Genomic DNA, 23,736 nt, shown 5'->3' on the forward strand with positions numbered 1-23,736 from the left:
TTGATGTATTTCACAAATGAGAAGAAGCTGGGAAATATTAGTGCAATTTAATCACCACAGGGGTGATTTATAAAGCTATATTGACAGTAAACAAAAACGGTAAAAAAAAATTACAGCATTTGACATTTTTAAATGGCACCCATTAAAGACTGAAACAATCTGAGACACTGTTACGTATCAGTACTACAAGTTCACGGACAACAATGAATTAAAAGGCACTTTAAAACTTCTAGATTTTTACTACCGTTTGAAGAAAAAACTTCATGGTAGCAGTTTCTAAAACCCACCCCGTGGGTAAGGAACAGTTCGTGTTGGCACCAGAAGATCCTATTTGCAAGTGGCAGGTGAGTCAGTCCACAGGACGTATTTTGGCCAGGGCTATCCTGCACTCTTGCCCCCCGGCCTTCTGCGGCACAGTGGCGGCACGCTCCTGTGGGAACAGGCTTTGGAACACGAGCTCTGGCTTATCAGGAGGCGGCCTGGATGAGGCCGCTCACGTTCGGAATACAGAAGCCTGTTTCCACGTCCTATGAAAAGGACAATGTCAACGAATGGGGTTACCCAGGAAGGAGCTTGACAGGCACCACGTCACTTTACCCCTGCGGTTTTTAACAGCATCCTGTGCGTGTGGACATGGTGAAAGCTGGGTTTGAGGGGACATGCTAAGAAAGAAATAGTGTTTGTGACTTCACAGGCTCACGGTTTGACATTGGTCTTCCCAAGTCAAGCCTGCAATGGCGCTGACCTCTCAGTCTCCCCCCCCCCCCCACTCCAGTGCCTCGGGTTCCCTTCCCTGCCTCTTACCCCCCTGCCAGGAAGACTTCTGAATGGAAGTCAGTGGACATGGGAGTTCAGTGTTGGCACGTGGATGACAGGCTGAGGCATAGGAGCAATAGGTTATCTAGTAAACAGTAAAAAAAACGACCTACCCACAATGCTTTTCCCAGGCCAACAGCACAAGAACTTATGTCAAGAACCAAGTTCATCACTTGCTGCTGCTGGCCCAGTAAGCGAGATGCTGCCCTGAGTGGTCGGAAAGGTGGGTAGCCGCCAAACTGTGGGCAGTGCCAGGTGGGTGCCCAGAACTCGTCACCCTAGTCCAGCTGTCTCCACACCCCCATGCTTCTACCTCCCAGAACCCTTGAGGTAAGACCCAAGGAAGGATCCTCGGGCTTGCGTTAAAACCACCTTGCTGCCAGTGGAGGTCTGACAGGATCCAATCGCTGTTACTTAGAAAAAAGTGCTTTTGCAAAAGAGGCAGGTTAGAAGAGGGAGGCCATATGAATATTCTTTAGAAAAACTCAAACCCATCTGCTTATCAAGACCCAAAAGGCTGAGGCCACCCAGGGCACGATTTGGTCCATGGGAGCACCGAGTAGAAGAGGCAGCTCGTGTGAGGAGGCACCCTCACTGCCCGGCTCCCGGGAGCACTTAGCCATCCTTTTTGGCCAGGGGGGTGTCAAACAGCCGGGACGCCTTCTTGCACAGCAGCGAGAACCAGTAGACCTGCGGAGCGATGAGGAAGGCGTTGGCCACGTTGCAGTAGAAAGGGATACTGAAGGGCACTTGGAGCAGGCCTAGTCCCTGCTGTCGGCCGTAGGACCAGTACATGAAAGGGAAAAGGAGGATCCGACAGGAAAGAAAGGTGGTCAGCGTGAGGATTCCGTTCACTTTGTACAGAAGCGTGTGCTGCTGCTTCAGCTGCAGGAGAAGGGGGAGGAGAATGCAGTTAGCGCGAGGCCGAGCCTTCCAGGAACGACCAGCCCGAGTCCCCCGGCAATAACGCCAAGCGTCTAGTCTTCTGACGCTTGTGGCAAAGCTGACGGAGTGCTGCTCTGTTTCTGTGTGCACACAGGCTCGTCATTTTTCCCACAGTGATAACTGAATTTGGCCTAAGCCACCCAGCCAGCAGGCACACAGGAACAGTGGATTTAACAACAACAAAAAAACACCAGAACAACAAAAAAAAAATCTGTGACCAGGAAAAAGTACCTAAAAAACTATCAAATTTGAATCAAAGGTACAATTTCACCCCCAAGGCTCAGAAGACCAACTGAACTTTACGTCTGTTAAAGGGTCTCCTGTCCCACCATTCCCAGCACTAAGGGATTTCTGCACACCCCGCAGCCCGCCAGGGGAGAGCAGGGCCCGCTTCCTCCCACCGCCACGGCCAAGTCCTCCGCACGTGCCTGAATCAGAACTCGGCCCAGCGACACAAACGGAGTGCTCAGCTCTGCCATGAAGATGCAGCCAACAAAGAAGTCCCCGAGGTCTCCCCTGAGCCTCTGCGGAGAGAGGGGAGAACAAGAGAAATAAGAACTGGAAGTTAAGGAACCACCGGAAGGAAAATTCTAACGGGGGCTATTAGAAAGGGTAACCATGAGAGACCATGCAGGGAAAGGGAAATGCTAAATGAGCGAGTATAGACCTGATTAATACTCTGCTGCTTCCATAGCGAGAGAACTTGGAGGGTCAAATCCCCAAGCTCCAGAGGCAACTTCAGAGGTCAGCTGATTGCATCACATACCAAGCTTTTTCTGAATTTCAGTGTCAGCTGGAAGGAACCCTGTAGCCTACTTTTGGGTATCTAACTTAGTCATGCCAAGGGCACTTGGCCAAAAAATATGTGCCAGGCCCTGTGCTAGGTGTCAGGGTCCCAAAGCAATCAGGAGAAACTTCTTTAAGAATGTAATGTACTCCACACCACTCCTTTTATCTTGTCAAAAAAACAGGACAGCATCGAACAGCAGCTCTGCCACTTACTACCACTGGGTACAATAAATAAACTCTCAGAGCCCCCAGTTCCTTCACCTCTGGTACAGGGCGAACAAGATCTAGTTGTCACTTCTAATAACTTCTAATTATTAGTAGAAAGCAATCAGCTTGGCAGTCCAGAAACTGTCACCTGGTAGGCACTCAGGAATGACTAACTTCCTTTCTGCAGTCCCGCCTCTCTTCCTTGTTGTGGCGGGGGCGGGGGGGTGGCGGGGACATGGACCCGAGGAGAAGTTATAAGGCTATCTGCTTTGAGAGCAAGTTTCTGTGACATCAACACAGCACAGAGTTCTCTCTGACACCGTTAGAGCAAATCACCAGTTGACTGAGCTACTCTCAGTTTCTTAAAACAATTTTTATGTTGTTTTGTATTGTACTGTATACCGTTTTTATATTGTAAAACTAAAGACAGAGCCTAGGGAATCAGAGGGCTGGGGGACTGCATGAAGGGTACTGTTGGTAAGGAGGACCGGCAACACTGCAGGGTGCATTTTCTTCCGACGGGATCTGCCGGGGAGATTTTACCATGGAGGTAGCTGGCACAGGCCGGTGGGTACGGGAGGAAGGGGAAAGGAAAGAGGGACAATCCAGACTTGTACGTAATGGTCAAGATACCCAGTTTAACAGGAGGAAACGAAGGACCGAGTCTGCTAGCGGCTGTTCTGGAAGGCCATACCTGGGCAACTGGCACAAGGACAAACAGAATGACCGCGTGGTGTGCGATCATGAGGCGGTTTTTACTTAGGAAGTTCCGAAAAGTGGTGAGGGAGTGTCTGTGGTTCTGGTCTCTGGTTCGGTACCACTCACAGAGGTACATGGCGTAGGAGTCATAGATCATGTATGGAATCAAGAACCAGACATACTGTCGGGCAAGCCAGTGCCTAGAAGAAAGCACACGAACAGTCCGTGAGATGGTGAGGGAGATCAGCTACGAAGGCTCAAAGCCGACCTCTTCCCAAACACATCCCCTTCAGCTCTGTGCCTCGCCAGCTATTTTGACTCCAAACACTTTACAAGGAAGATGCTGACCGTGATAAATAAGGCGAGTGAAGATTTTTCTCTCAATTACAGGCCAATTAGTAAGTGTCAAAGGCGGAAGGCTGGGACTCCCTCAGCACCATGAGTTTCAGTAACCAGCTGTCACCATTTCCCTGATTTAGCTACTCCTTTCTAATGGACTTTCTGGCGTTTTGTAATATAAGCTAACTTTGATACAGATATCTCTACAAATGATTCATTAGCCCCACCAAGAAACTTGTTTGAAGGTGTCCCAAATGCCCAATCCAATATTTCCAGTTTAACTCCACTTAGTTGCTCAACAGTTGGGAGTTTCCTCGAGTATCTGCTTGCAACCCCACTTTAGGGAGTTTCTGGGAAACTACCCTGACCATTTTTCTTTACAATTCTATGGCTGATCCCAATTCCACTCATTAAGAAAAATACATCTGGAAAGGAGGCTGGAGCTCAAGGACTACCCGACAGCAGTCAGATATCAGAAGAGAAGCTGGGACAAAAGACGATGTTCCCATTTACTTGCCCAAAGGGGTTAAATACATATTTGCTGAGTCTAAATGATTGTTTATCACGGTCCCAGAGCAGATTAGAAGGAAAGTCTCTAGTTTCGACAATTTTGTTCCCAAATGAGAAATGATCACACTACAGAAAATGTGGGGAAAAAATCAAAATAGAAATCATATACTCTGCTGAGGGTTAGCTTCACTCAATCAGCACATTTTCACTGAGAACCCACGTGTCAGAAGACACAGTTTAGTGTCACGGTTCTCAAACTACCCGAACCCAGAATCACCTGCCGTGCTTGTTAAGGACTCCACTCCCGGAGGCCTCGGGAGCTCAACTCTGTATTTTTAACTTTGTGTCGGGTGATTTCCTAAGAAGCCAGTCCACTGAACCACAACACTGGGAATATACTCTATAGAGGGCGCCGTTCAAATTCTGTTCCTGAACCAGTCCGCACTTCCCAGGGCATGACTAAATTAAGAAGCAACAAAACAGGCAAAGTAACAATGGCAAATAGACTAGATGTGTATGTGAATTCATTAGCGAGGTTCCATTTTGGCAAAAAGGTGTGATATTTATTCCACTGCCCATCTATGGTCTCCAGTTGCTTTCTTGAAGCAATTCCAAGTAAAATAACTATGAAGAACTACTAAAAGCTTAGCTCCCCTGGAGTGGAGCCTAGGACTGTAATATCTTGCACATAGTACCAATTCAATGAGATCTGAAATTGTGGCTGATAGGGAGAATTCTCTGAAGATTCATTAACAAGAGGTCTGGATTATAATCTTAACAACGACCAGCCTGGGACTTAACTTTCTTTGTAGTAGCAGGACAATAATTCTTGTTTTACTTCCCTGACAAAGTTCTTATGCGGATTAAAAAACTAGAAGTGTCAAAGTCCTTTTAAACATAAAAAGTACTACCCAAATATACATGCTTAAACCGATCAAATTGCCTAGGGCTAGGACACTTAGCCCTTTCGGGCATCTGGACTCCTTTAAGAATCTCCTGAAATCTTTGGTCCCACACCACATTATGCATATAATTCGGGGGGATTTACAGATATGTATTCCGTATGAAGGCATAAAATGAAAGGATATATAATAGGGGCGCCTGGGTGGCTCAGTCGATTAAGCATCTACCTTTGGCTCAGGTCATGATCTCAGGGTCCTGGGATCGAGCCAGGCATCGGCATCGGGCTCCCTGCTCAGCGGGGAGTCTGTTTCTCCCTCTGCACCCCCCCGCCCCCCCACTTGAGCGCAGTCACACGTGCTCTCTCAAATAAAAATCTTTTAAAAAAGAAGGTGTACGATAGAAAAATATTTGAGTGCACAGTATATGAGCCCCAAAAGGCCTTTTTTTTTTTTTTAAAGACGATCTCGGTGCCTTTAGAACATCCTTATGCATACATGCAGAGGTGGGGAGCACAGAAATGCCTACGTCCATTCTGTGACCAGAGAACCTAAGGCATAAGGATACACAAAAGGGGGAACCGGAAAACAGACTCGGGTGTGCTACCGTGATCCAGCCACGAAGAACACAGCGCTTCGGAGGGGATACCACAACAGCGGGCTACAGAACTGACAGCTAGCGGTGTGTAAATACCTTCTGAAATGTATAGTTGCCTGCTGCTTGCCCTCACATCAGCTCAAAAAAATACTGCAAAGTCACATTTGTCACTTTAATCTTAGCAAAGGAGGCTGCTGTCAAATTTGATATGACAAACTGGGGGCAGTCAGGGACCTTGTTACACGATCAGAAAATGCTCAATGAAAATAAAAAACTGAACCCAGCCAAGCAAATGTGTTAGCCTTTGGTATATGCAGTCAAGGTCACTTGGCCTATCTTCTCTCAGCATCTATAATTCATTGCCGATAGCTGGGTTTTGTCCAAAAAGAGGCATAGGAAGAAAAGCACAAAAGTCACCATGGCGGGACTAATCCTAAGAAAGATCCAGACACTAAATTTGCAGGCCACAGGGAAATCAGTACCGCACTCCTGCTCCCATCCGATTCCACTCTTAACTGGTAAAAAGCAGGACACTTTGCAGAGTCAACATGAGAAAAGGACTAGGAAAGGCCGTGAGACTTTCCCTGCACGTTTGACTATCACTCTTTAAGGAGGAGAAGGTAAGAGTGGTTCTAGGAAGACAGTTGAAAAAAAAAAATAGCTTTTTAGAAAACTCGGGGGCCGGTGGAACAACTGCCCAGGTCTAAACACTACATACAAAGTAGACCGCCCTGGTCTTTATGATTTCTTTCCCTAGATGCACATTTCCTGACCTGTCTCTGGACTGAGCTCGAATTCAGGTACAGGTCAGTTTCCTGAAAGCACGGGGAACCTTTTCATTGCCTTTAGCGAATCCACAGGAGACACATGAGCAGCACTTGTAAAGGAAGGGTTGGTGGCTTTGTTCCTTTCCACAGAGGGTTTCTGCCAATCACACTGCATATACGTTGGCCAAAGAATACTCCAGATCAGGACTCCAGTGAAATCATTTAAAAGACCCAAAAGCCAGATTCCCACTTCCAAATAATTCTCACACTCACTATCCCATAAGGAACTTGAATCAACGGGCCACCTTAAATCAGATTTAGACCCTGCCATTCTCTAGCATGTCTTCAGTTTACTTTGTCTTAAGTGGGCGAGGCTGAAAGAGGTAAAGAGAGAAGGAGGGACTAATTATGGTGCCCAAGTTCTCCCATCAATCAGCTACCTTACCGCATGTGCTGATAAACAACTAGCTCCTGGGAGCCACTCAAATGTGGAAAATTCGAAAAAGTTCACCGCTGTCATTTGTGCTTTCACCTGGCATTGGATGTTACCTGTCCGTGATCACGTCGCTACAGGAGCGGATGATGACGATCCCCGACCCGGTGGCCAGCACAGCCTGCACTGAAGAAACCAGCCTAACGTGCGGCAGAAAAGAAAAGGAAAAAAAAAAAAAAAATCCAGTCCAGTGGACAGCATAAAGCCCAGAGCCTTCAACCTGCCTCTCCCCGAGGCTGCCAGTGCGGTGAGGGAGAGGGCACGGCCGCCGCCGCGCTCCCGACCCCGAAGCAGCTGGCAGACATCGACCAGAGCTTCCCGCCCGGTCCCGACCCGCGTGGGCGCCCCCCCATCCTCCTCCCTCTCGCTCTCCCTCCCGAGAGGACGCCGGGGTCTTCGGAGAGCTCCGGCCAGCGCCCCGGAGGGGCAAGGCACCAGGGAGGCAGCCCCCTCGCTTCCTGTCGCCCCCCTTTTCCGCCCTCGGCGCGGCGCAGGGGCGGGCGCCGGCGGGGCGGGTCTCCGCGCGGCCGGGCGGGGGGCGGCGGGGGGCGCCGGGGGCCGGCCTCGCCCGTACCTGGTGCTGATCATCACGCAGTCCGAGTCGCTCCATGCGGGCCGCGCGCGCCGCAGCGCCCAGGTGCAGAGTGCGAAGAGCCCCGGGAAGAAGAGCGAGCCCCCGGCCAGCGTCAGCAGCATGGGTGCTCGGGGGTCGGTGGTCGCGCTCGGCGCCCTCGGCTTGGCTCAGGTCGGCTCCGCGCAACTCCCGACTGGCGCAGCCCGCCCGCCCCTATTTCTACCCTCCGCCCTCCGTCCCCGCCCCGGTCCCGGCCCCGGCCCGCCGCGACTCCGGCAGCCGCCGGGCGCTGGCCCCGAGCCCGCAGCGCCACTCTCCGCGTGACCAGGCCGGCGGCCGCGATAGGCGCGGGCCGGCCGGGCGGGGCGGGGTCTCGCCGCCGCCGCCCCTGGGCCCCGAGGCTTCCCCGGGTTCCCCCGGCCGGCCGGCGAGTGGGCGGCGGCGGCGAGCTGCGGCCCGGGAGGTTCCGAGGGCGCCGACGCTGCGCCCCGCACGAGCGGCGTGGAGCGGTCGCCGCCGCCTCCCGAGCGGCCGCGGGGCCGGGGCAGCGGTGGGAAGGGCCGAGGCTCTCGGGGCTTCTGTTCCGTCACCGCGGACGCGTCCCCCTCCCTGCGGGACCGGCCCGACCGAAGAAACGCCCGGCACCTGCCCACAGCTCGGCTCCCCAGCCCCAGGCGAAGGGGCCGGGGCGGGGGGGAGGCCCCGAGAAGGCCAGGTTTTGGTGGAGACCCCCCACCACGCGGGTGGGCGAGCCTCCGGGCCGAGGCATCTCTCTGGCAGCAGGAAGGCGAGGACGGGTGGGCTTGTGGCCATCTGCCCGCCTGGCTTATCTACCAAGCACTCTTGCGCCCAAATAGGAGTCTTAGGGAAATGATCCCTCTGTAGGCCAGAGATGGCTTTTCCACGTCCGGCCAACTGCGGCAGTTCCTCCAGAGGGGGCGGGTCGCTCCTAAAAGCCTGAACTCCGGCTGCGGAATCCAGCAGTTCCTCTCCATCGGCCTAGGCAGGTGGAACACCAGGTCCGCGGACTTTCTGCGGCACCGCGGTACCGCCTCTCGCCTTCGGCCCAAGACACTCGGCAGTCTCGGGGGCTGCTGACAATGTTTTCTTTTTTTAAAGTTCTCCATCCAGGTGCCCTAAATTTGAACGCGTTGGAAATCATTTTCACTCAGCACCAGTCACGTGGGCCAATACAGTAGCTTCAGCATTGCTGGCTTCTCTCCCTCTTGGGACTTCCCAACGTTTTACTTTGCTTTGGTCTCTATCTTCCTCAGCTAACGTGGGGAAAGATAATTCATTTACGCCTATTGCGCCTGAAAGGCTCTGTGGGTCTCTTCCCATCACCACCATGCAACATGCTGAGGAAAGCCCCCTAAAAGGGACTGACTCTCTAAAACAGTGGGACTCAGCCTCTCTGGGCCACTGTTTTCCTCATTTGCGAAATGAAGAAGCTGAACTACAAGGTCTTTAAGGTTCTTCCAGTTCTAAATTCTTGTGATTCTATGACTTTTATAACATGATTTCAGGTAGATGCCAATTACATTTCTCTAACACAGCAGTTACCGATGTAGAAGCAGGTAAACACAGCTTTTAACGTCTTCTTACGTATTAAGTAGAGGGATTTAACCAACATTAAGGAAACAGAATACCCAAAGGAAAGTCTGAAATTTCTTCCAGTTAGGGTAGCATCCCAAACTCCCAAATTCATTGCTAACATACTTGGTGAACCGAAAAAGACACTTCAGTTTGGGAGCAAGGCATCTGGCAAATGCAAAGCCTTCTGTGTTCTCACACTCGCGTGTGGACAAAGGACACCTGTGTGTAAGCTTTTCACTGTCTCCAGAGCAAATGCATACGCATTCCACTTTCTATCCCCTCCCTATTTATCCCAGTCACCTCCAGCTCCAGCTTTTCCAGAGAGGGGTAAGTGCTTACCAGTCTTCCCTGCCTGCTCTCCTTAAAGGGATCAGCACCACGCAGCAAGGATGCTAACACTTTTAAGTGGTGGGAACCAATCTAGTCCCTATGCAAGAAGTTGTCTATGCAGCCCCTACGGGGTCTACGAAATGCAAACAAAACAACAGATGTTTCACATATAGAAAAGAGCAAGTAAAATCAGTTTCCAACACCAAGCTCATGAAATCTCCAGAATGTTAAGCTTGAATCACCAGAAGCCAACAAGCATAAACACGAGCCTTGGCTTTTCAACCCCTCCGGCGAATGATAAAGCCTTTTTCACACAAACTTACCCTTCAAAGTTTTGAGCTGTGTTTCCTTCTCCAGGAAGGTTTCTATCTGTTTCTTGTAGGCACATTTATAAATTCCCCTCTAGATCACTTCTGCATTTGAATAGTGGGCATGTTGGGTTTTATTTATATGTATGTTTCCCTACCAAACTGTTCTTCGAAACAGGAAGGTGTCTTTTCATTTTGTTTCCCAAGTTAGGCCTGGCACATTGCCAGTGCTCAAGAAATACTTGGTATTTTTTAAAGCTAATATTGACTGAATATTTACTATGTGCCAGGCACTGTATCAAACATTTTACAAGCATTATGTCATTGGATCCTCACAAGGAATCTGTTGTCCTCTGTGTGCGTGCATGCACGCAAAATAAGTCCCAGAGCAATGAGAACACTGGTCCAAGTTCGCAGGCCTGGTGGCAGAGCTGGGATTTGAACTCATTACTTTCTGCCTCAAGGTCAGCGTGCTTAACAACTACGCTGCCTCCAAACTTGATAAGCAAGGGAAGAGTCGTTGTTTTCCACAATACAGTTTCTGAATAATAACCACTGTTCCTGTTTCCTCACAAATTTATAATGTGTGGAGTGTAGTTTATGGGCTCTGATGCTGCCATTATTAATATCATTTCATATTTATAGATGCCTTTACAATTTTTCAAATCACTTTCACATATATTAATCTCACTTGGGTCTCAAAATGACCTGGTGGGGTAGGTGAACATATCACTTCGTCTTGTAGCTGAATGGTAAACTGACGTGCCACTCTAGGACGCGGCAGGGCTCAAGTCACCCGGGCTCCTGATTCACGTTCAGGGTGATTTCATCTTGTAGAGTTGGGACTTAGGAGTTTTTAGTTACGCCTCTTAGGTGGGTTTTGAGAGTGAGGTTTGGGTTACCAGATGTCAAGATAAGACTCGTTTACAAAATAAGAGCTCATATACAAAATTCCCTTGAATGGGAACTGATAAAGCTCCCAGTTTGGGAGAGCCACGGTGGGATTTCTCTGGTTTCTACCCTATCTCTCCCATTCCTTTAAACCCCAGTCTGGATACCATTAGGGTATTAGAACTCTCCCCATTCTGCTCGCTGGTTTCTCTAGCCTTAAACGGAAAATACCATATTTACTTGTAAGAGACTCTTGAGAATACTCAGGTGAATGTCATGAAGATACGTAGTGTGCGGGCTGCTACCCTCGATCAAGGACATTTTCTTCCCATCCAGAAAAACACACCAAGGAAAAACCACCGAGATTCACACACGAAACATCTTCACTTCAAGCTCCAGAACTGAGAGACCTTGGAGGTCTCTATCCACCCATCTACTAAAAAAAAAATCATAACAGAGAAAATGAAACTCTATTCTGAAATGGGTTATTTTGCTTAGAACTGCACTTCACTTCTGTATTACCGACTTTAGAAGCAGAGACAGAGCAAGAAGAACAAGGGAAGAAATAAAATGATGGGAGATGGACAGAGAGATACAGCACAGGAAGAAGGTCTATCAGAAGACTGGGAGCGGTACAGTTACAGGGAATAAAAAGGCCAAGATACATATCCTTTGACTCTGGAGAATAAACAGAGATAAGGATCCAGAGACTGGAATTCACAACAAGTAAATAGAAGAAGGAGCTGTGAGACACAGAGAAGGGTAAAAGGTGTACAAAGAGTTAGAAAGAGACAGCCTTTTATGGAATAGCATTCCCTTTAGGCGGGTGCCAGCGAAAGCCATATTGCATTTGAAGATCTATGGCCCATGGGGCGCCTGGGTGGCTCAGTCCTTAAGCGTCTGCCTTCGGCTCAGGGCGTGATCCTGGCGTTCTGGGATCGAGCCCCGCATCAGGCTCCTCCACTGGGGGCCTGCTTCTTTCTCTCCCACTCCCCCCCTTGTGTTTGTTCCCTCTCTCGCTGGCTGTCTCTCTCTCTCTCTCTCAAATGAATAAATAAAATCTTAAAAAAAAAAAAATGAAGATCTATGGCCCAAGTAAGGAGGCGCCTTGTTCTCAGGCCAGAATGTGGCCAGGAGGAGGTTACTCAGTCGCCTTCCCCCTCTTTCTCCTGTACTCTGCTTGCACCCCACAAGAATACCTGATCAGTACGGCCTTGCCCTGGTGCTTGTACATTTATTTCCCCTTTAGACTGCAGGCCTCTGATGGGCAGGCAGGGCCCGTCAGTCCAGAAGGCCGCCGTGACACACAGCGACACACAGCGCGGGGGTTAGCGTTAGAGGGCCTGAGTTGCAGCACTGGCTCTGCGACACGGAAGCTGTGTGACCTGGGGAAAACCACTTAACCTCTGTAAAATACGGGTTCCTCCACCCACCTCACAGGGTGCTTGGGAGAACTCCATGAGAGATTTTCAGAAATAAAAATAAAAATAAATAAACTACACGCCGGGCAGGGGCAAGGGACTCACTCTTCTTTATCTCCGTACCCTGCCGCACAGTTACTTGAAGTGAAACTTCTCGGTACACACCTACCGGATTACAGACGATCGAGGTCTGGCCTTAGCCAGCTTCCAGGCTGCAGCTCCCTCAGCTTTATCCTGGGCTATTTGCAAAAGCAAACTCCACGTCTAAGAGGCACAGCCACACCCCAAGCACATGGTTTCTACAAACAGGGACCACAGCGGCGCACCGCAGGCAGCTCCTTGCTCCGGTGCGCCGTGATAATGATCCATGTCAATAAAGACCATAATTTACACAAAGAACTGATTATATAGTACTTGCCTTGATGTATTGCTTTATATTTTTAAGGCACTCTCACATATTTCTTTTGCTGTAAGTGCAAAAATTTGCTCGTTTGCAGATAGTCACACCTAACCAAAAGTAGTGTGAGTTCTAAACTCAAGTTAAAAAAAAAATATTCAAGGGCATGGAACCATTAAGGAAATTGCCTTTGAAATGAGTTAGAACCAGCAAACTGGAACAATTTCAGCTGCCTTCCTAAATCATCACATCAATAATTTTTAGTGTCTTCGCATCTCGGAAATAATTCCGTAACAGGTTTGTTTTGCTTACTCAACTAAACTCTGATGGTATTGTTAGTTTTTTGCTCAAAATATATGCTAGGGGCACCTGGGTGGCTCAGTCGGTTAAACAACTAACTCTTGATTCCAGCTCAGGTCACGATCTCAGGGTCGTGACATCGAACCCTAGCATCAGGCTCTGCATTCAGCACAGAGTTTGCTCGAGGTTCTCTCTCTCCCTCTCCCTCTATCCCTCCCACTGCTCGCATGCACTCTCTAAATAAATTCTTTTAAAAAATATGTTAGAAAAAAATATATGTTAGAAAGTAAAACATGCCCACTATGGAAAACAATCACAAATAATGCCATCACTGGGAGATACTACTCTCAGGTACTAACATTATGGTAAAATTCTTCCCAGTCCTCTTTAAATGCATTTATTGTATTTTTTATTCTTCTTTTTAAAAGATTTTATTTATTTATTTGATAGAGAGAGACAGAGAGAGAGGGAACACAAGCAGGGGGAGTGGGAGAGGGAGAAGCAGGCTTCCTGCCGAGCAGGGAGCCCGAGATGCCGGGCTCGATCCCAGGACCCTGGGATCATGACCTGAGCCAAAGGCAGACACCCAACGGCTGAGCCACCCAGGCACCCCTATATTTTTTATTGAGGTCATGCTTTAAATTAATTTTGAATAATATTTCACTTATAAGTATTTTCAATGTTATTAAAATCTTTACAAACCTTGTTTTTAATAAGTAAGAAGTAATCTGATTTTTGATGATTATAGATTATCTTTCAAAGTGGGTTATCACTTGTTTGAAAGGAATTCTTAACTGGGGGAGAGTGGGTTTGTCCATAGATGCACACTATGGCACAAAAACATAGACAAGGTCTTCATCTGTTCTGGTAACTTTAAACTTAAAAATAGTAAGAGTCCCATCCTTATTAGCATTCGGTTTCTGTCCTTAAAGTGGGTATCATAATATCTATAGAAACTCAAGCTGCTATTTCAGTATCTAGTTTTTGCTTTTTATAGGCTGAGCTCTATTAACCTATTTAGTAAACTGTAATTACGTAGGCCCTTGGTGCCTGTTTAAGCAACGAAGGAAAACCATTCTTTGTGAAGCTAAGCTTGCAGTGTCTTTTACCACGCACAGGCAATTTCCACCCCAGAGTTAATTACCTCTCGACAAGATTATGGCTGAGAACTAAAAACACTGCAGAGAAAGCTAATTAGTTACAAGGACTAAACTCATTTGGGAAGGGATCTTCCTTACACACAGCACCGAGAGCTCGGCCCCAAGCCCACTAGCGCACGCTTATGTGGCCGCTGAGTGTCACCACCTATCTGTTACCCACCTCGCAAACTACTAATTGTGAGTCGAAAGGCTGAATAAACTGGTGAGTTATGAGCCAGACGGAAATACATTTGCCCTGGAGGCAGAGCAAATTCCCCTGTTGGCAGGTAACCTGATGGAGCTGCCCAGCAGAGGTCTCGGAAGGATTCAGAGTTTTAAATACTACCCCAACGTGAAGGACAGGAAGCACTGACTAGCCAAGATTCTGCCACTTTCCTTCTTTCATGTGTTGCAAGTCCACTGTTTCCTTACACAGCATCTGTGGCTTGATTGGTTCATCTTTATATGTTTTCTTCTATTTCAATTTTAAGCGCCATGTTCATTCAATCTGCAGCTGTTGAACGCTCTACTACTGGGGTCCTGGCCAATACAGCAGCACACACATAAACCTTCAAAAAGATTTTAACGTTGAAAAGAAAGAGAATATAGTAATTTATCAAGAAAAACTAAGAAAATCAACTGAAATATAGAATAAAAGAATTGAGGTAAAGTGGCTGGAAAGAAGACCAATACACAAAATTGAACGGATTTTCTATAAGCCAGCAAATATCAATTAGAAAATGTAACAGAAAAGGAGGACCATTTGCAGTCTTTTTAAATTTTTAATTCCAGTATAGTTAACATACAGTGTTATATTAGCTTCAGATATATTTTTTTAATTTATAAAATCTGTTAGTGAGGTGCCTGGATGGCTCAGATGGTTGAACGTCTGCCTTCAGTTCAGGTCATTATCCCGGGGTCCTGGGATCGAGCCCCGCATCAGGAATCCCTGCTCAGCAGGGAGCCTGCTTCTCCCTCTCCCTCTGCTGCTCCCCCTGCTTGTGCTCCCTCTCTCTCTGTCAAATAAATAAATAAAATCTTTTTTAAAAATTAAAAAAAAATTTAAAAAATCTGTTAGTTTTAGACCTAACAAGAAAAATGCAAGACCTATATGGAGAAAGCTACAAAACTTTACTGAAAGATATAAAAGCCTAAACAAATTGAGAGCATGGTCCTAAAGGGAAGATTCAATACTGTAAACACGTCAATTTTCCTCAAATTGATCTTTAAATTCAGTACAATTCCCATGGAATTCTTAACATGATTTTCATAGACTCAGTAAGCTCTTTCTAAAGCTTATACGAATTAGAGAAAATGTGCCAGAATGACCAAGAAATATTTGAATAAAGAACACCGGGGAGAGGGAGGAATTTACAATATATCAAAACACCCTCGAATTATCATAATTGAAACAGTGTATGAGAAACAAATAGCTCAATGGACTAAAACACAGTCCTGAACCAGACCCACTAAAGTTAATCTTTGGCAAACACATCATACTTGTGAGCAAAGGAAGGCTAAGAAAACCACAGATACCGTTAGTCTTCCTTTGGAAAAAATAAAATCAGTTGAATACTGTCCCTGCAGAATTCACGTCCTCCCAGAACCTCATGACCTTACTTGGAAATGGGGTCTTTGCAGATTTAATTATGGTAAGGACTGAGGTGAGACTATACTGGATTAGGGTAGGCCCTAAATCCAATGAGAGTATCCGTGTAAGAGACAAAAAGGACACAGACACAGAAAAGAAGGTGATGTGAAGATGGAGTAAGAGATTGGAATGATCAATCTATGAGCCAAGGTATGCCAAGGACTGGTGGTACCCACTGGAAGCTAAGGGAGATAGCCTTGGAACGGTTTCTCTCTCAGAGCCCCCCAAAAGGAATCAATCCTACCAACACCTTGATTTCAGACTTCTGGCCTCCAGACCTGAGAAAATTAATTTCTGCTGTCATATGCCCTCAGCCTTTGGTAATTTGTTACGGCAGTCCTAGAAAACTAATACAATGCCACACGCCAGACACAAACGTAAATTCCAGATATATAAAAGATTTAACATGAAAAGCAATGCTATAGATGTATTAGAAGAAAAGTTTGAAAAATATTTTTATAATTCACAGGCTAGAAAAAGCTTTCCCAAACAAGGCATTAAGCCCAGATGTCATATAGAAAAGGACAGATTTGTGTATGCTAAAAACAAAATTGTACATCAAAGGGCACTATTAACAAGTTAAAAACAAGTAATAGTTTAGAAAAAAAATTTGTAGTATATAGCAGAGTAGGGGTTAATATCCAGAATAGCCAAGAAATCCTACAAATCATGAAGAAACACAAATGACCCAAGAGAATTATTCCAATAATATAAACTGAAAATACACAGAAGAAATACAACAAGGTCAATGAAAGCTTTATAAGTAAATATTTAAAAAACTGATAATATCTAGTGTACATAAAGATACAAGGATATAGGCACTTTTCTCAATGCTGGTAGAAGTATAAATATGTGGTGAGCCTGGGTGGCTCAGTCGGTTAAGTGTCTGCCTTCGGCTCAGGTCATGATCCCAGAGTCCTGGGATCGAACCCGCATCAGGCTCCCTGCTCAGTGGCGAGCCTGCTTCTCCCTCTCCTGCTCCCCCTGCTTGTGCTCTCTCTGTCAAATAAACAAACAAATCTTTAAAAAAAAAAAAAAACAGAAGTATAACTATTTATTACAAGGATATAATTTTTTTTGCAAAAGCAAAAAATTAGGAACAATCTAAATATCCAGTAAAAAAGTAATAAAATATTTTATGGTATGGTGAAATTATAGAATACTATATAGCCATTAAAAGGAGACAGACCAAAATACAAAGAAAGATTTCCAGAACATACTGTTAAAGGGAAGAAAACAAATCACTGAACAATAAGTACAGTGAGATATAACTTATAATTTAAAAAAAACTATAAATGTGATTAGTACATATACGGCTATATAATCATGCAAAGAAAGGTTTGGAAGGAAAAAACACCAAACTGCAAACAGTTTGCTAACCTCTGTAGAGAGAAGTGTGTATGTGCCTGTGTTGGTTTCGTGTGTACATGGGGTAAGGTGAATTAAGAGTGACTTTTACATTTTCCTGCGTTATACGAGTTTCTCCAATAAAAATGGTTATTACATAATTATCAAAAAAAAGGAAAATCATAATAAGCTCCTCGAAAGTAATAGCTCTAATTATTAGACATGCTTGGTTTTCTAAGGCACATTGCTCTTTACAGCCATGTTATCTTGAAACACAGTTACAAATTCGATGAAGAAAAGCACGCTGTGCCCCAAAATACATGAAAGGGAATATTTTTTAAAACATGACATATGTATAACATGCTTTTGCGGGCATCATTTTTTATTTTTTTAAAGATCTTATTTATTTATTTTGACAGTGAGTGAGCACAAGCGGGGAGAATGGGAGAGGGAGAAGCAGGACCCCGCTGAGCAGCGAGCCTGATCTGGGTTTAATCCCAAGACTCTGGGATCATGACCTGAACCAAAGGCAGACACTTAACCAACGGAGCCACCCAGGTGCCCCGGAGTCATCATTTTTTTAAAGTGTCAAAGTGTCGTATAAGCTCTTGGAAGACGATGGCTTTGATTTTCCAAGATTTTTCCCCATTATTTATGTATGTGTGTGTGTGTACACACACACATATATATATATACGTACACATATATATACACACATATATATGAAGATATTTAAGCTGTGTATAAAATACTATGCAAATACACTTTATTCTATTAGTCCCTAAAACCACCCACTGTCATTTAGTGTAGTGGATTATATCTGCCCATAAAATGCTAAACTCTAAACCCAACAGAGAAGCATGTTTAGGCAAGGGCGGTGAGGGCAAAGAAAAAGAGCGAGTGAGAATAAGCAACGTGAGGATTTTCACAGGCAGCTGTAACTATGTGACTGACGCCAAGGAGAGAAAGCCGAGTGTGGATATAGAAGATTTGGAGACCAATGATGGCTGCGCGAGCGGTCTCACAGCAGTGACTCTCAATGGGGGACTGGGGTGGAGGAAGACATCAGGATCTTGAACAATATTATATTTAGGAAATAAAACTTTTTTTTTTTAAGATTTTATTTTTATTTATTTGACAGAGATAGAGACAGCCAGCGAGAGAGAGAACACAAGCAGGGGGAGTGGGAGAGGAAGAAGCAGGCTCATAGCGGAGGAGCCTGATGTGGGGCTCGATCCCAGAACGCCGGGATCACGCCCTGAGCCGAAGGCAGACGCTCACCCGCTGTGCCAGCCAGGCACCCCAGGAAATAAAACTTTTAACTGGCTTTCCGATGTAGACCTAAAATATAGCCAGGCAAAATATTCTTGGCTGGTAGAGAAGGGATATCAACTGTGTTATCAGAGATTGTGAAACTGGAGAATATTACGTGTAGGAAGGTTGTTCATAAGATTTTTATGTTTGGCAGAAGGAGACATGGGCTTAAAAAAGAGGTTTTTTGTTTGTTTGTTTTGTTTTTTTGAAGAAGTTTAAGAAATATTCAGTGGAACTCCCCTTCCCTTAAAATTGCATGCAAAATGTGCAAATGTATATTTTTCTGGGGGAAAGATCTATATAGAGTTCTTCATGTCCTCCAAGGGATCCAGACTCAAGAAAGATTAAAAGATACTGGACACTTAAGGGTGTTAGATACAATGAATTAATGGTAGCTACATTATAATGATTGTACTAGTTAGTTAATGTCAATTTTATAAAACAAATATTGTTTTTGTTGTAAAGTGTAAGACTTACACAAAAGGGTTTGTCATTTTGGCCTGTATAATTATCACCTTGTTGAGTAGGTGAAGGAATTACTGAATGTGAACCCAAAGTAGCCAATGTGGACGGGTTCTACAAACATCTGGGAGTTAGCATGTATGCATGACTGAATGCCTGAGCCACGATCGTGGGAACAGGGGAGCTACTGAAGCTAGCTGGAGATTATGATCTGCTTAGCAAGAACGGGCATGCACGGAGAACCAGAGTACCAATCAAAACAAAACTGGGTGTCCAGCCGATGGGAACAAGCAGAACCCCTGAATGCCACTCCAGGACAAGCGGTGGTGTTCAAGATATTCAAAAACTTGAGGATTGGTCAGCAAAAGACTGTATCATCATGAAAAGCCATGTACTAAAAATAGTCCTTAAAAGAGTGCCAAGGAAACATTTTTTGAACAAGATTTCTTGCAGAGATCAAACTCGATTCCTCCATTACAAGTTGACGTGGGAACTTTGCCACCCATAGTGATAACAGTTCTGTGTATGATGGGGTTTGAGAGTCCTAGGGGGCATTTTGGAAATTTGTAGAGAGTATTTTTGGTTAACACAGTGTTGGGAAGGGGCTATGCTACTGGCTTAGTGGGGAAGGATCAGGTAATTCAGAAGTCTTGCAGGTTTTTTTTACAAGACATTTCACAAAAAGCTGAGGCATTTAAAGAAGGTCATTATGGAGGGGAAGCTTAAATGAAGAATGATACGGTCTTGATCTGATAAAATAACATACTCTGCACCCTGTCTATTAATGTAGTACGGCTACGAAACCAGTGCAAATACAACAGGGTATTGGAGACTCCTTTTAACCGGGTTAGAAAGAAATGCTAAATTGACAGGCACATGAAATGTAGAGAGCTCACTGGATTTCATTGTGAAAGGCTATTTTAAAACTACTTAATACTTCCATCCCATAGACTTAATTTATTTTTGGCATAATGAGAAATGTTATGAAAATTCTTCTGGGGATTACTGTTTTTTTCCATTTCATTTTGATGCCATCCTCAAACTTCTCATATATGTCAACATCCATATTTTATCTTAAGACCGTATAATCTGTCTTTCCAGACTTCTTCCATTTTTTGTACTTCTTCCATTTCCCTTTTCTGTTTATCATAAATAAACCAGTCTAGCCTGTTACTTATTTTAATGCCCCTCCCTTTTAAGATAAATTTATTTATTTATTTTACAGAGAGAGACAGCCAGCAAGAGAGGGAGGGAACACAAGCAGGGGGAGTGGGAGAGGAAGAAGCAGGCTCCCAGCGGAGGAGCCTGATGTGGGGCTCGATCCCATAACGCTGGGATCACACCCTGAGCTGAAGGCAGACGCTTAATGACTGAGCCACCCAGGTGCCCCTTTTCCCCTTGCCCATTAAAAGACAGGGTCTCCAAGGTATGTGAGTGTGTTTTAAGTATTAGAATAAGATAAAATATCAAGTGAGAAAATATGTTTTCTGTAATAGTCACCAATAGTCACCAGCTATACCCCATCCCACAGGGAAAAAAAAAATTTTTTTTTAAAGCTCAGCTCATTTGTTTTTTGTTTTTTAAATTTTTTAAAGGATTTTATTTACTTATTTGACAGAGAGAGAGACAGCCAGCGCGAGAGGGAACACAAGCAGGAGGAGTGGGAGAGGAAGAAGCAGGCTCCCAGCAGAGCAGGGAGCCCGATGTGGGGCTCGATCCCAGGACCCTGGGATCATGCCCTGAGCCGAAGGCAGACGCTTAACGACCGAGCACCCAGTCGCCCCTAATGCCCCCTTTTTTTAAGAGAGAATCCTAAGCAGACTCCATGCCCAGCATGGAGCCCAGAGCGGGGCTTGATCCCACAACCCCGAGATCATGATCCAAGCTGAAACCAAGAGTCGGACGCTTAACCAACTGAGCCACCCAGGCGCCCTCTTAATGCCTTTCTTTTAAAACCTAGTGTCCACCTGTATCTCTGTTCTTTTATCTTCCACAAAGTACAAAAGTACACTTTTTGTACTGTGCAACTCTCTTAAACTCAAGCTTATACTCATTACTAGTACCTTCTCTGCAAAGAGGGAGAAAGGAAATCACTGAGTTGGGAGCTTCAGAACAGGGAAGCAGGGGGAATGCAATTGAGAGTTGACAATGGATGCATAAAAGGACAATCAGTGGAAATTGGACAGCATGAATTTGGACTGGAGATGGTCACCCTAGTTTCTTGACCGGCCACAATAATGCGAGCTGCTCAGAAGCAGAGAAAACAAAAATGAGAGGACCAGGGCTGACGGCAGGCATGCTACACTTGATCCTATCACTTCTCTGCTTACAGTCCTTCAAAGGCTTCCCATTCCTTAACGGGACCTCCAGGAGCCTCAGTCATCTGGCACTGCCTACTGCTCTAGCCTCTTCTTGTACCATTCTCCCCTTGGCGTTCAAAGTCCCAACCCCCTGGCCAATTTCTTCCATCCTAAAGGCTTTGGCACATACCATTCCTTTCATCTGTCACCTCCAATTCTTCCCATCTCCCACACTTTGCTTCAGCTTAAAAATCACCTCCTCAGAAAAGCCTTTCCTGACCCCCAAATCCAATCAGGACACTCTATCAAGAGAGTCTTTCGACATATGCTTTATTTGTCTTTTGTTGGACCTATCATGGTTATGTTTATTTGTATGAATACCCTTTTCAGACATGGAAATAGCTCTGTGGAGGCAGGCACTTGGTCTCCTTTGATGATTGCTAAGTTCCCAGCACCTAGCCCAGCGCCTACCTCCAGAAGGAACAGCAGCAACATTCGTTCACTCATTCAATATATTTATTGAGTTTACTGAATGAGTGAATCAATGTTCGGAAGAGTTAGCTATGGGACTTTAGACAAGTTTTTTTATTGTAATTACATCTCCATTTTCTCATCTGCTAAATGGGGCAATGATACTAATTTCTAACCGCAGGATTGCCGTGTGGATTAAAAGAGACAATGCCTGCCTAGCATGGTGCCTGGCATTATACTAGGGGTTAGGAAATGTTAGGTCTTAGCGTCATTAAAAATAAGCTCTATGAGCAACCAGAACTCTTATACAGCACTGGTAGGAATGCAAAAATGATACAGCCGCTTTGGAAAAACAGTTTACCAGTTTTCTACAGAGTTTAACACAGATTTTCCATACAATCCAGCAATCCCACTTCTAGGTATTTACCCAAATAAAATGGAAACTTTTGTTCACACAGAGCCCGCACACAAATGTTTATATCAGCTTTATTCATCATTGCCCAAAACTGGAAACAACCCAAATGTCCTTCAAACAAGGAATGGATAAATAAATTGTGGTACAGCCACGTAGACTACCACTGAGCAAGAAGCAATGAATTACTGATACATGCACAACACGGATGAAACGCAACAGCGTCATACTAGGTAAAAGAAGCCAGACTCAAAAGGCAACATGTTATATGATTCCATCTATATAACATTCTAAAAAAGCTGAATTGTAGGGACAGAAATCAGCTCAGTGGTTGCCAGGCAACAGGGCTGAGCACGAGGGAATTTGGAGGAATGACAGAACCGTCCTAGGACTTGATTGGGATGGTGGTGACATGACTACAGGCATTTATCAAAACTCATGGCATTATAAACTGAAAGGTGAATTTTACTATATGTAAATTATGCCCGGATATAAAAGATAAAGATCCAAAACAGGTGGATAAAATTACCTTTTTTTAAAAAAAAAATATTATAAAAGTCCTACAGGCTATTTGTAGACATTTTGGGAAAATGTACAAAGAGTGTACATTCCAGCATCCACAGAAAAGCACTATTTCTTTGCTATCATTTTAATACATGCAAAATACACATAAACTGGGACCACGCTGGACATTTTCGCTTTCTCAAATGTACATTTCACTCTCTAGTATATATTAAGCACATTTTTCCATGTCATTAAGTAACTTTCAAAACCACGATTTTATGTGTCAATACACTACTATCGTATAGCCGACTTATATTTTTAAGCCTTCCCTCATTGTTAGAAATTGCTTCCAGGTTTTTACTACAAACAACTTCGATAAAATTTTAAAAAGAAAAGCTGAGTGGGGCCAGGGACTCATCCATTTTGCAATTTCACAATGTTTAACTAGTAAAACAACTCTTCCTTGGCTGCCATCGCCTCATTGTTTTAAATGTCTGGAGGAAAAGTGGTTCCACAGGGTGATCGGGCCTCTCTTTCCTTTGTGGTGCATAAAAGCTAGGCACCCTAATATTACCTGTATTACTAGCTTAAATTTGCATAGCGCTTTTTATCCTTGCAGGGTAAGCAGGGCAGATGGAGTGATTTGCTCAAGAACACACAGCTTATTAGTCTTGGAATGGGACTTACACTCCAGATATTGAGTATCAGAAAGTAAACATTTCCCCAGCGGCGGCGCACTGTCTAATCTGGCTCTTCACGCCCACCAACCCCCGCCCCCCGCAAGGAGAAGCTGCAGACACCCCCAGAAAACTCTGCCTAGAGGCTTGGCACATGGGGAACTTAACTGTAAGTGGACGCTGTCCCTCCGACAAACTGTCCTTGGCAACATCGCCACTTACCAGCTGGGGTCAATTCTCCCGCCGGTGGCAGGGGGACACCTACTGCCACTGACCAAGGGGGCCCTGGGAGCTGTAGGATCGCCGGCTTCGCGGCCTGTGAAGGTTGCTGTCGGTCGGTCGCGACGCTGTCGGGGCTTACCCTCACTGGGGGTCATGCCAGGGCGGCCAGGCCCTCCCCAACACCGGGGCCTTCAGTGGGGGGCGCGCCCTCGGCGAGGTGAAGCGGGACCGCATCATGTTAAGGAGAGCTGAGCGCAGGCAGGGGCCGCGGGACCACAGGGCTACCCGGGGAAACTCCCGGAACGTGACGGGAACGCCTCCTCCGGGCGACCAGAGGTCAGTCCTCCGCTATCCCAGA

The 23,736-nt window shown here is 45.6% G+C and overlaps 1 protein-coding gene across 4 annotated transcripts; it reads right to left on the reverse strand.

The window, feature by feature from the left end:
• Positions 1 to 28: 28 nt before the first annotated feature.
• On the reverse strand, positions 29 to 23,728 carry TLCD3A (TLC domain containing 3A). 4 transcript variants are annotated; one of them, XM_026517812.4, is made up of 5 exons: positions 23,379 to 23,722; positions 7,119 to 7,202; positions 3,452 to 3,656; positions 2,190 to 2,285; positions 29 to 1,701 (listed from the first exon to the last, which is right to left on the reverse strand). In XM_026517812.4, exons 1-5 carry the CDS (start codon positions 23,531 to 23,533, stop codon positions 1,432 to 1,434), a joined length of 810 nt encoding a protein of 269 aa, XP_026373597.1. In that variant the 5' UTR covers positions 23,534 to 23,722; the 3' UTR covers positions 29 to 1,431. The 4 variants fall into 4 exon arrangements, with proteins under 4 accessions (XP_026373597.1, XP_026373598.1, XP_026373599.1 ...); XM_026517813.4 differs by lacking the exon at positions 23,379 to 23,722 and adding an exon at positions 7,637 to 7,857; XM_026517814.4 differs by lacking the exon at positions 7,119 to 7,202 and having other exon boundaries at positions 23,379 to 23,728.
• Positions 23,729 to 23,736: the final 8 nt, after the last annotated feature.

Source organism: Ursus arctos, unplaced genomic scaffold (assembly GCF_023065955.2).
Source record: "Ursus arctos isolate Adak ecotype North America unplaced genomic scaffold, UrsArc2.0 scaffold_24, whole genome shotgun sequence".
Taxonomy (NCBI): domain Eukaryota; kingdom Metazoa; phylum Chordata; class Mammalia; order Carnivora; family Ursidae; genus Ursus; species Ursus arctos.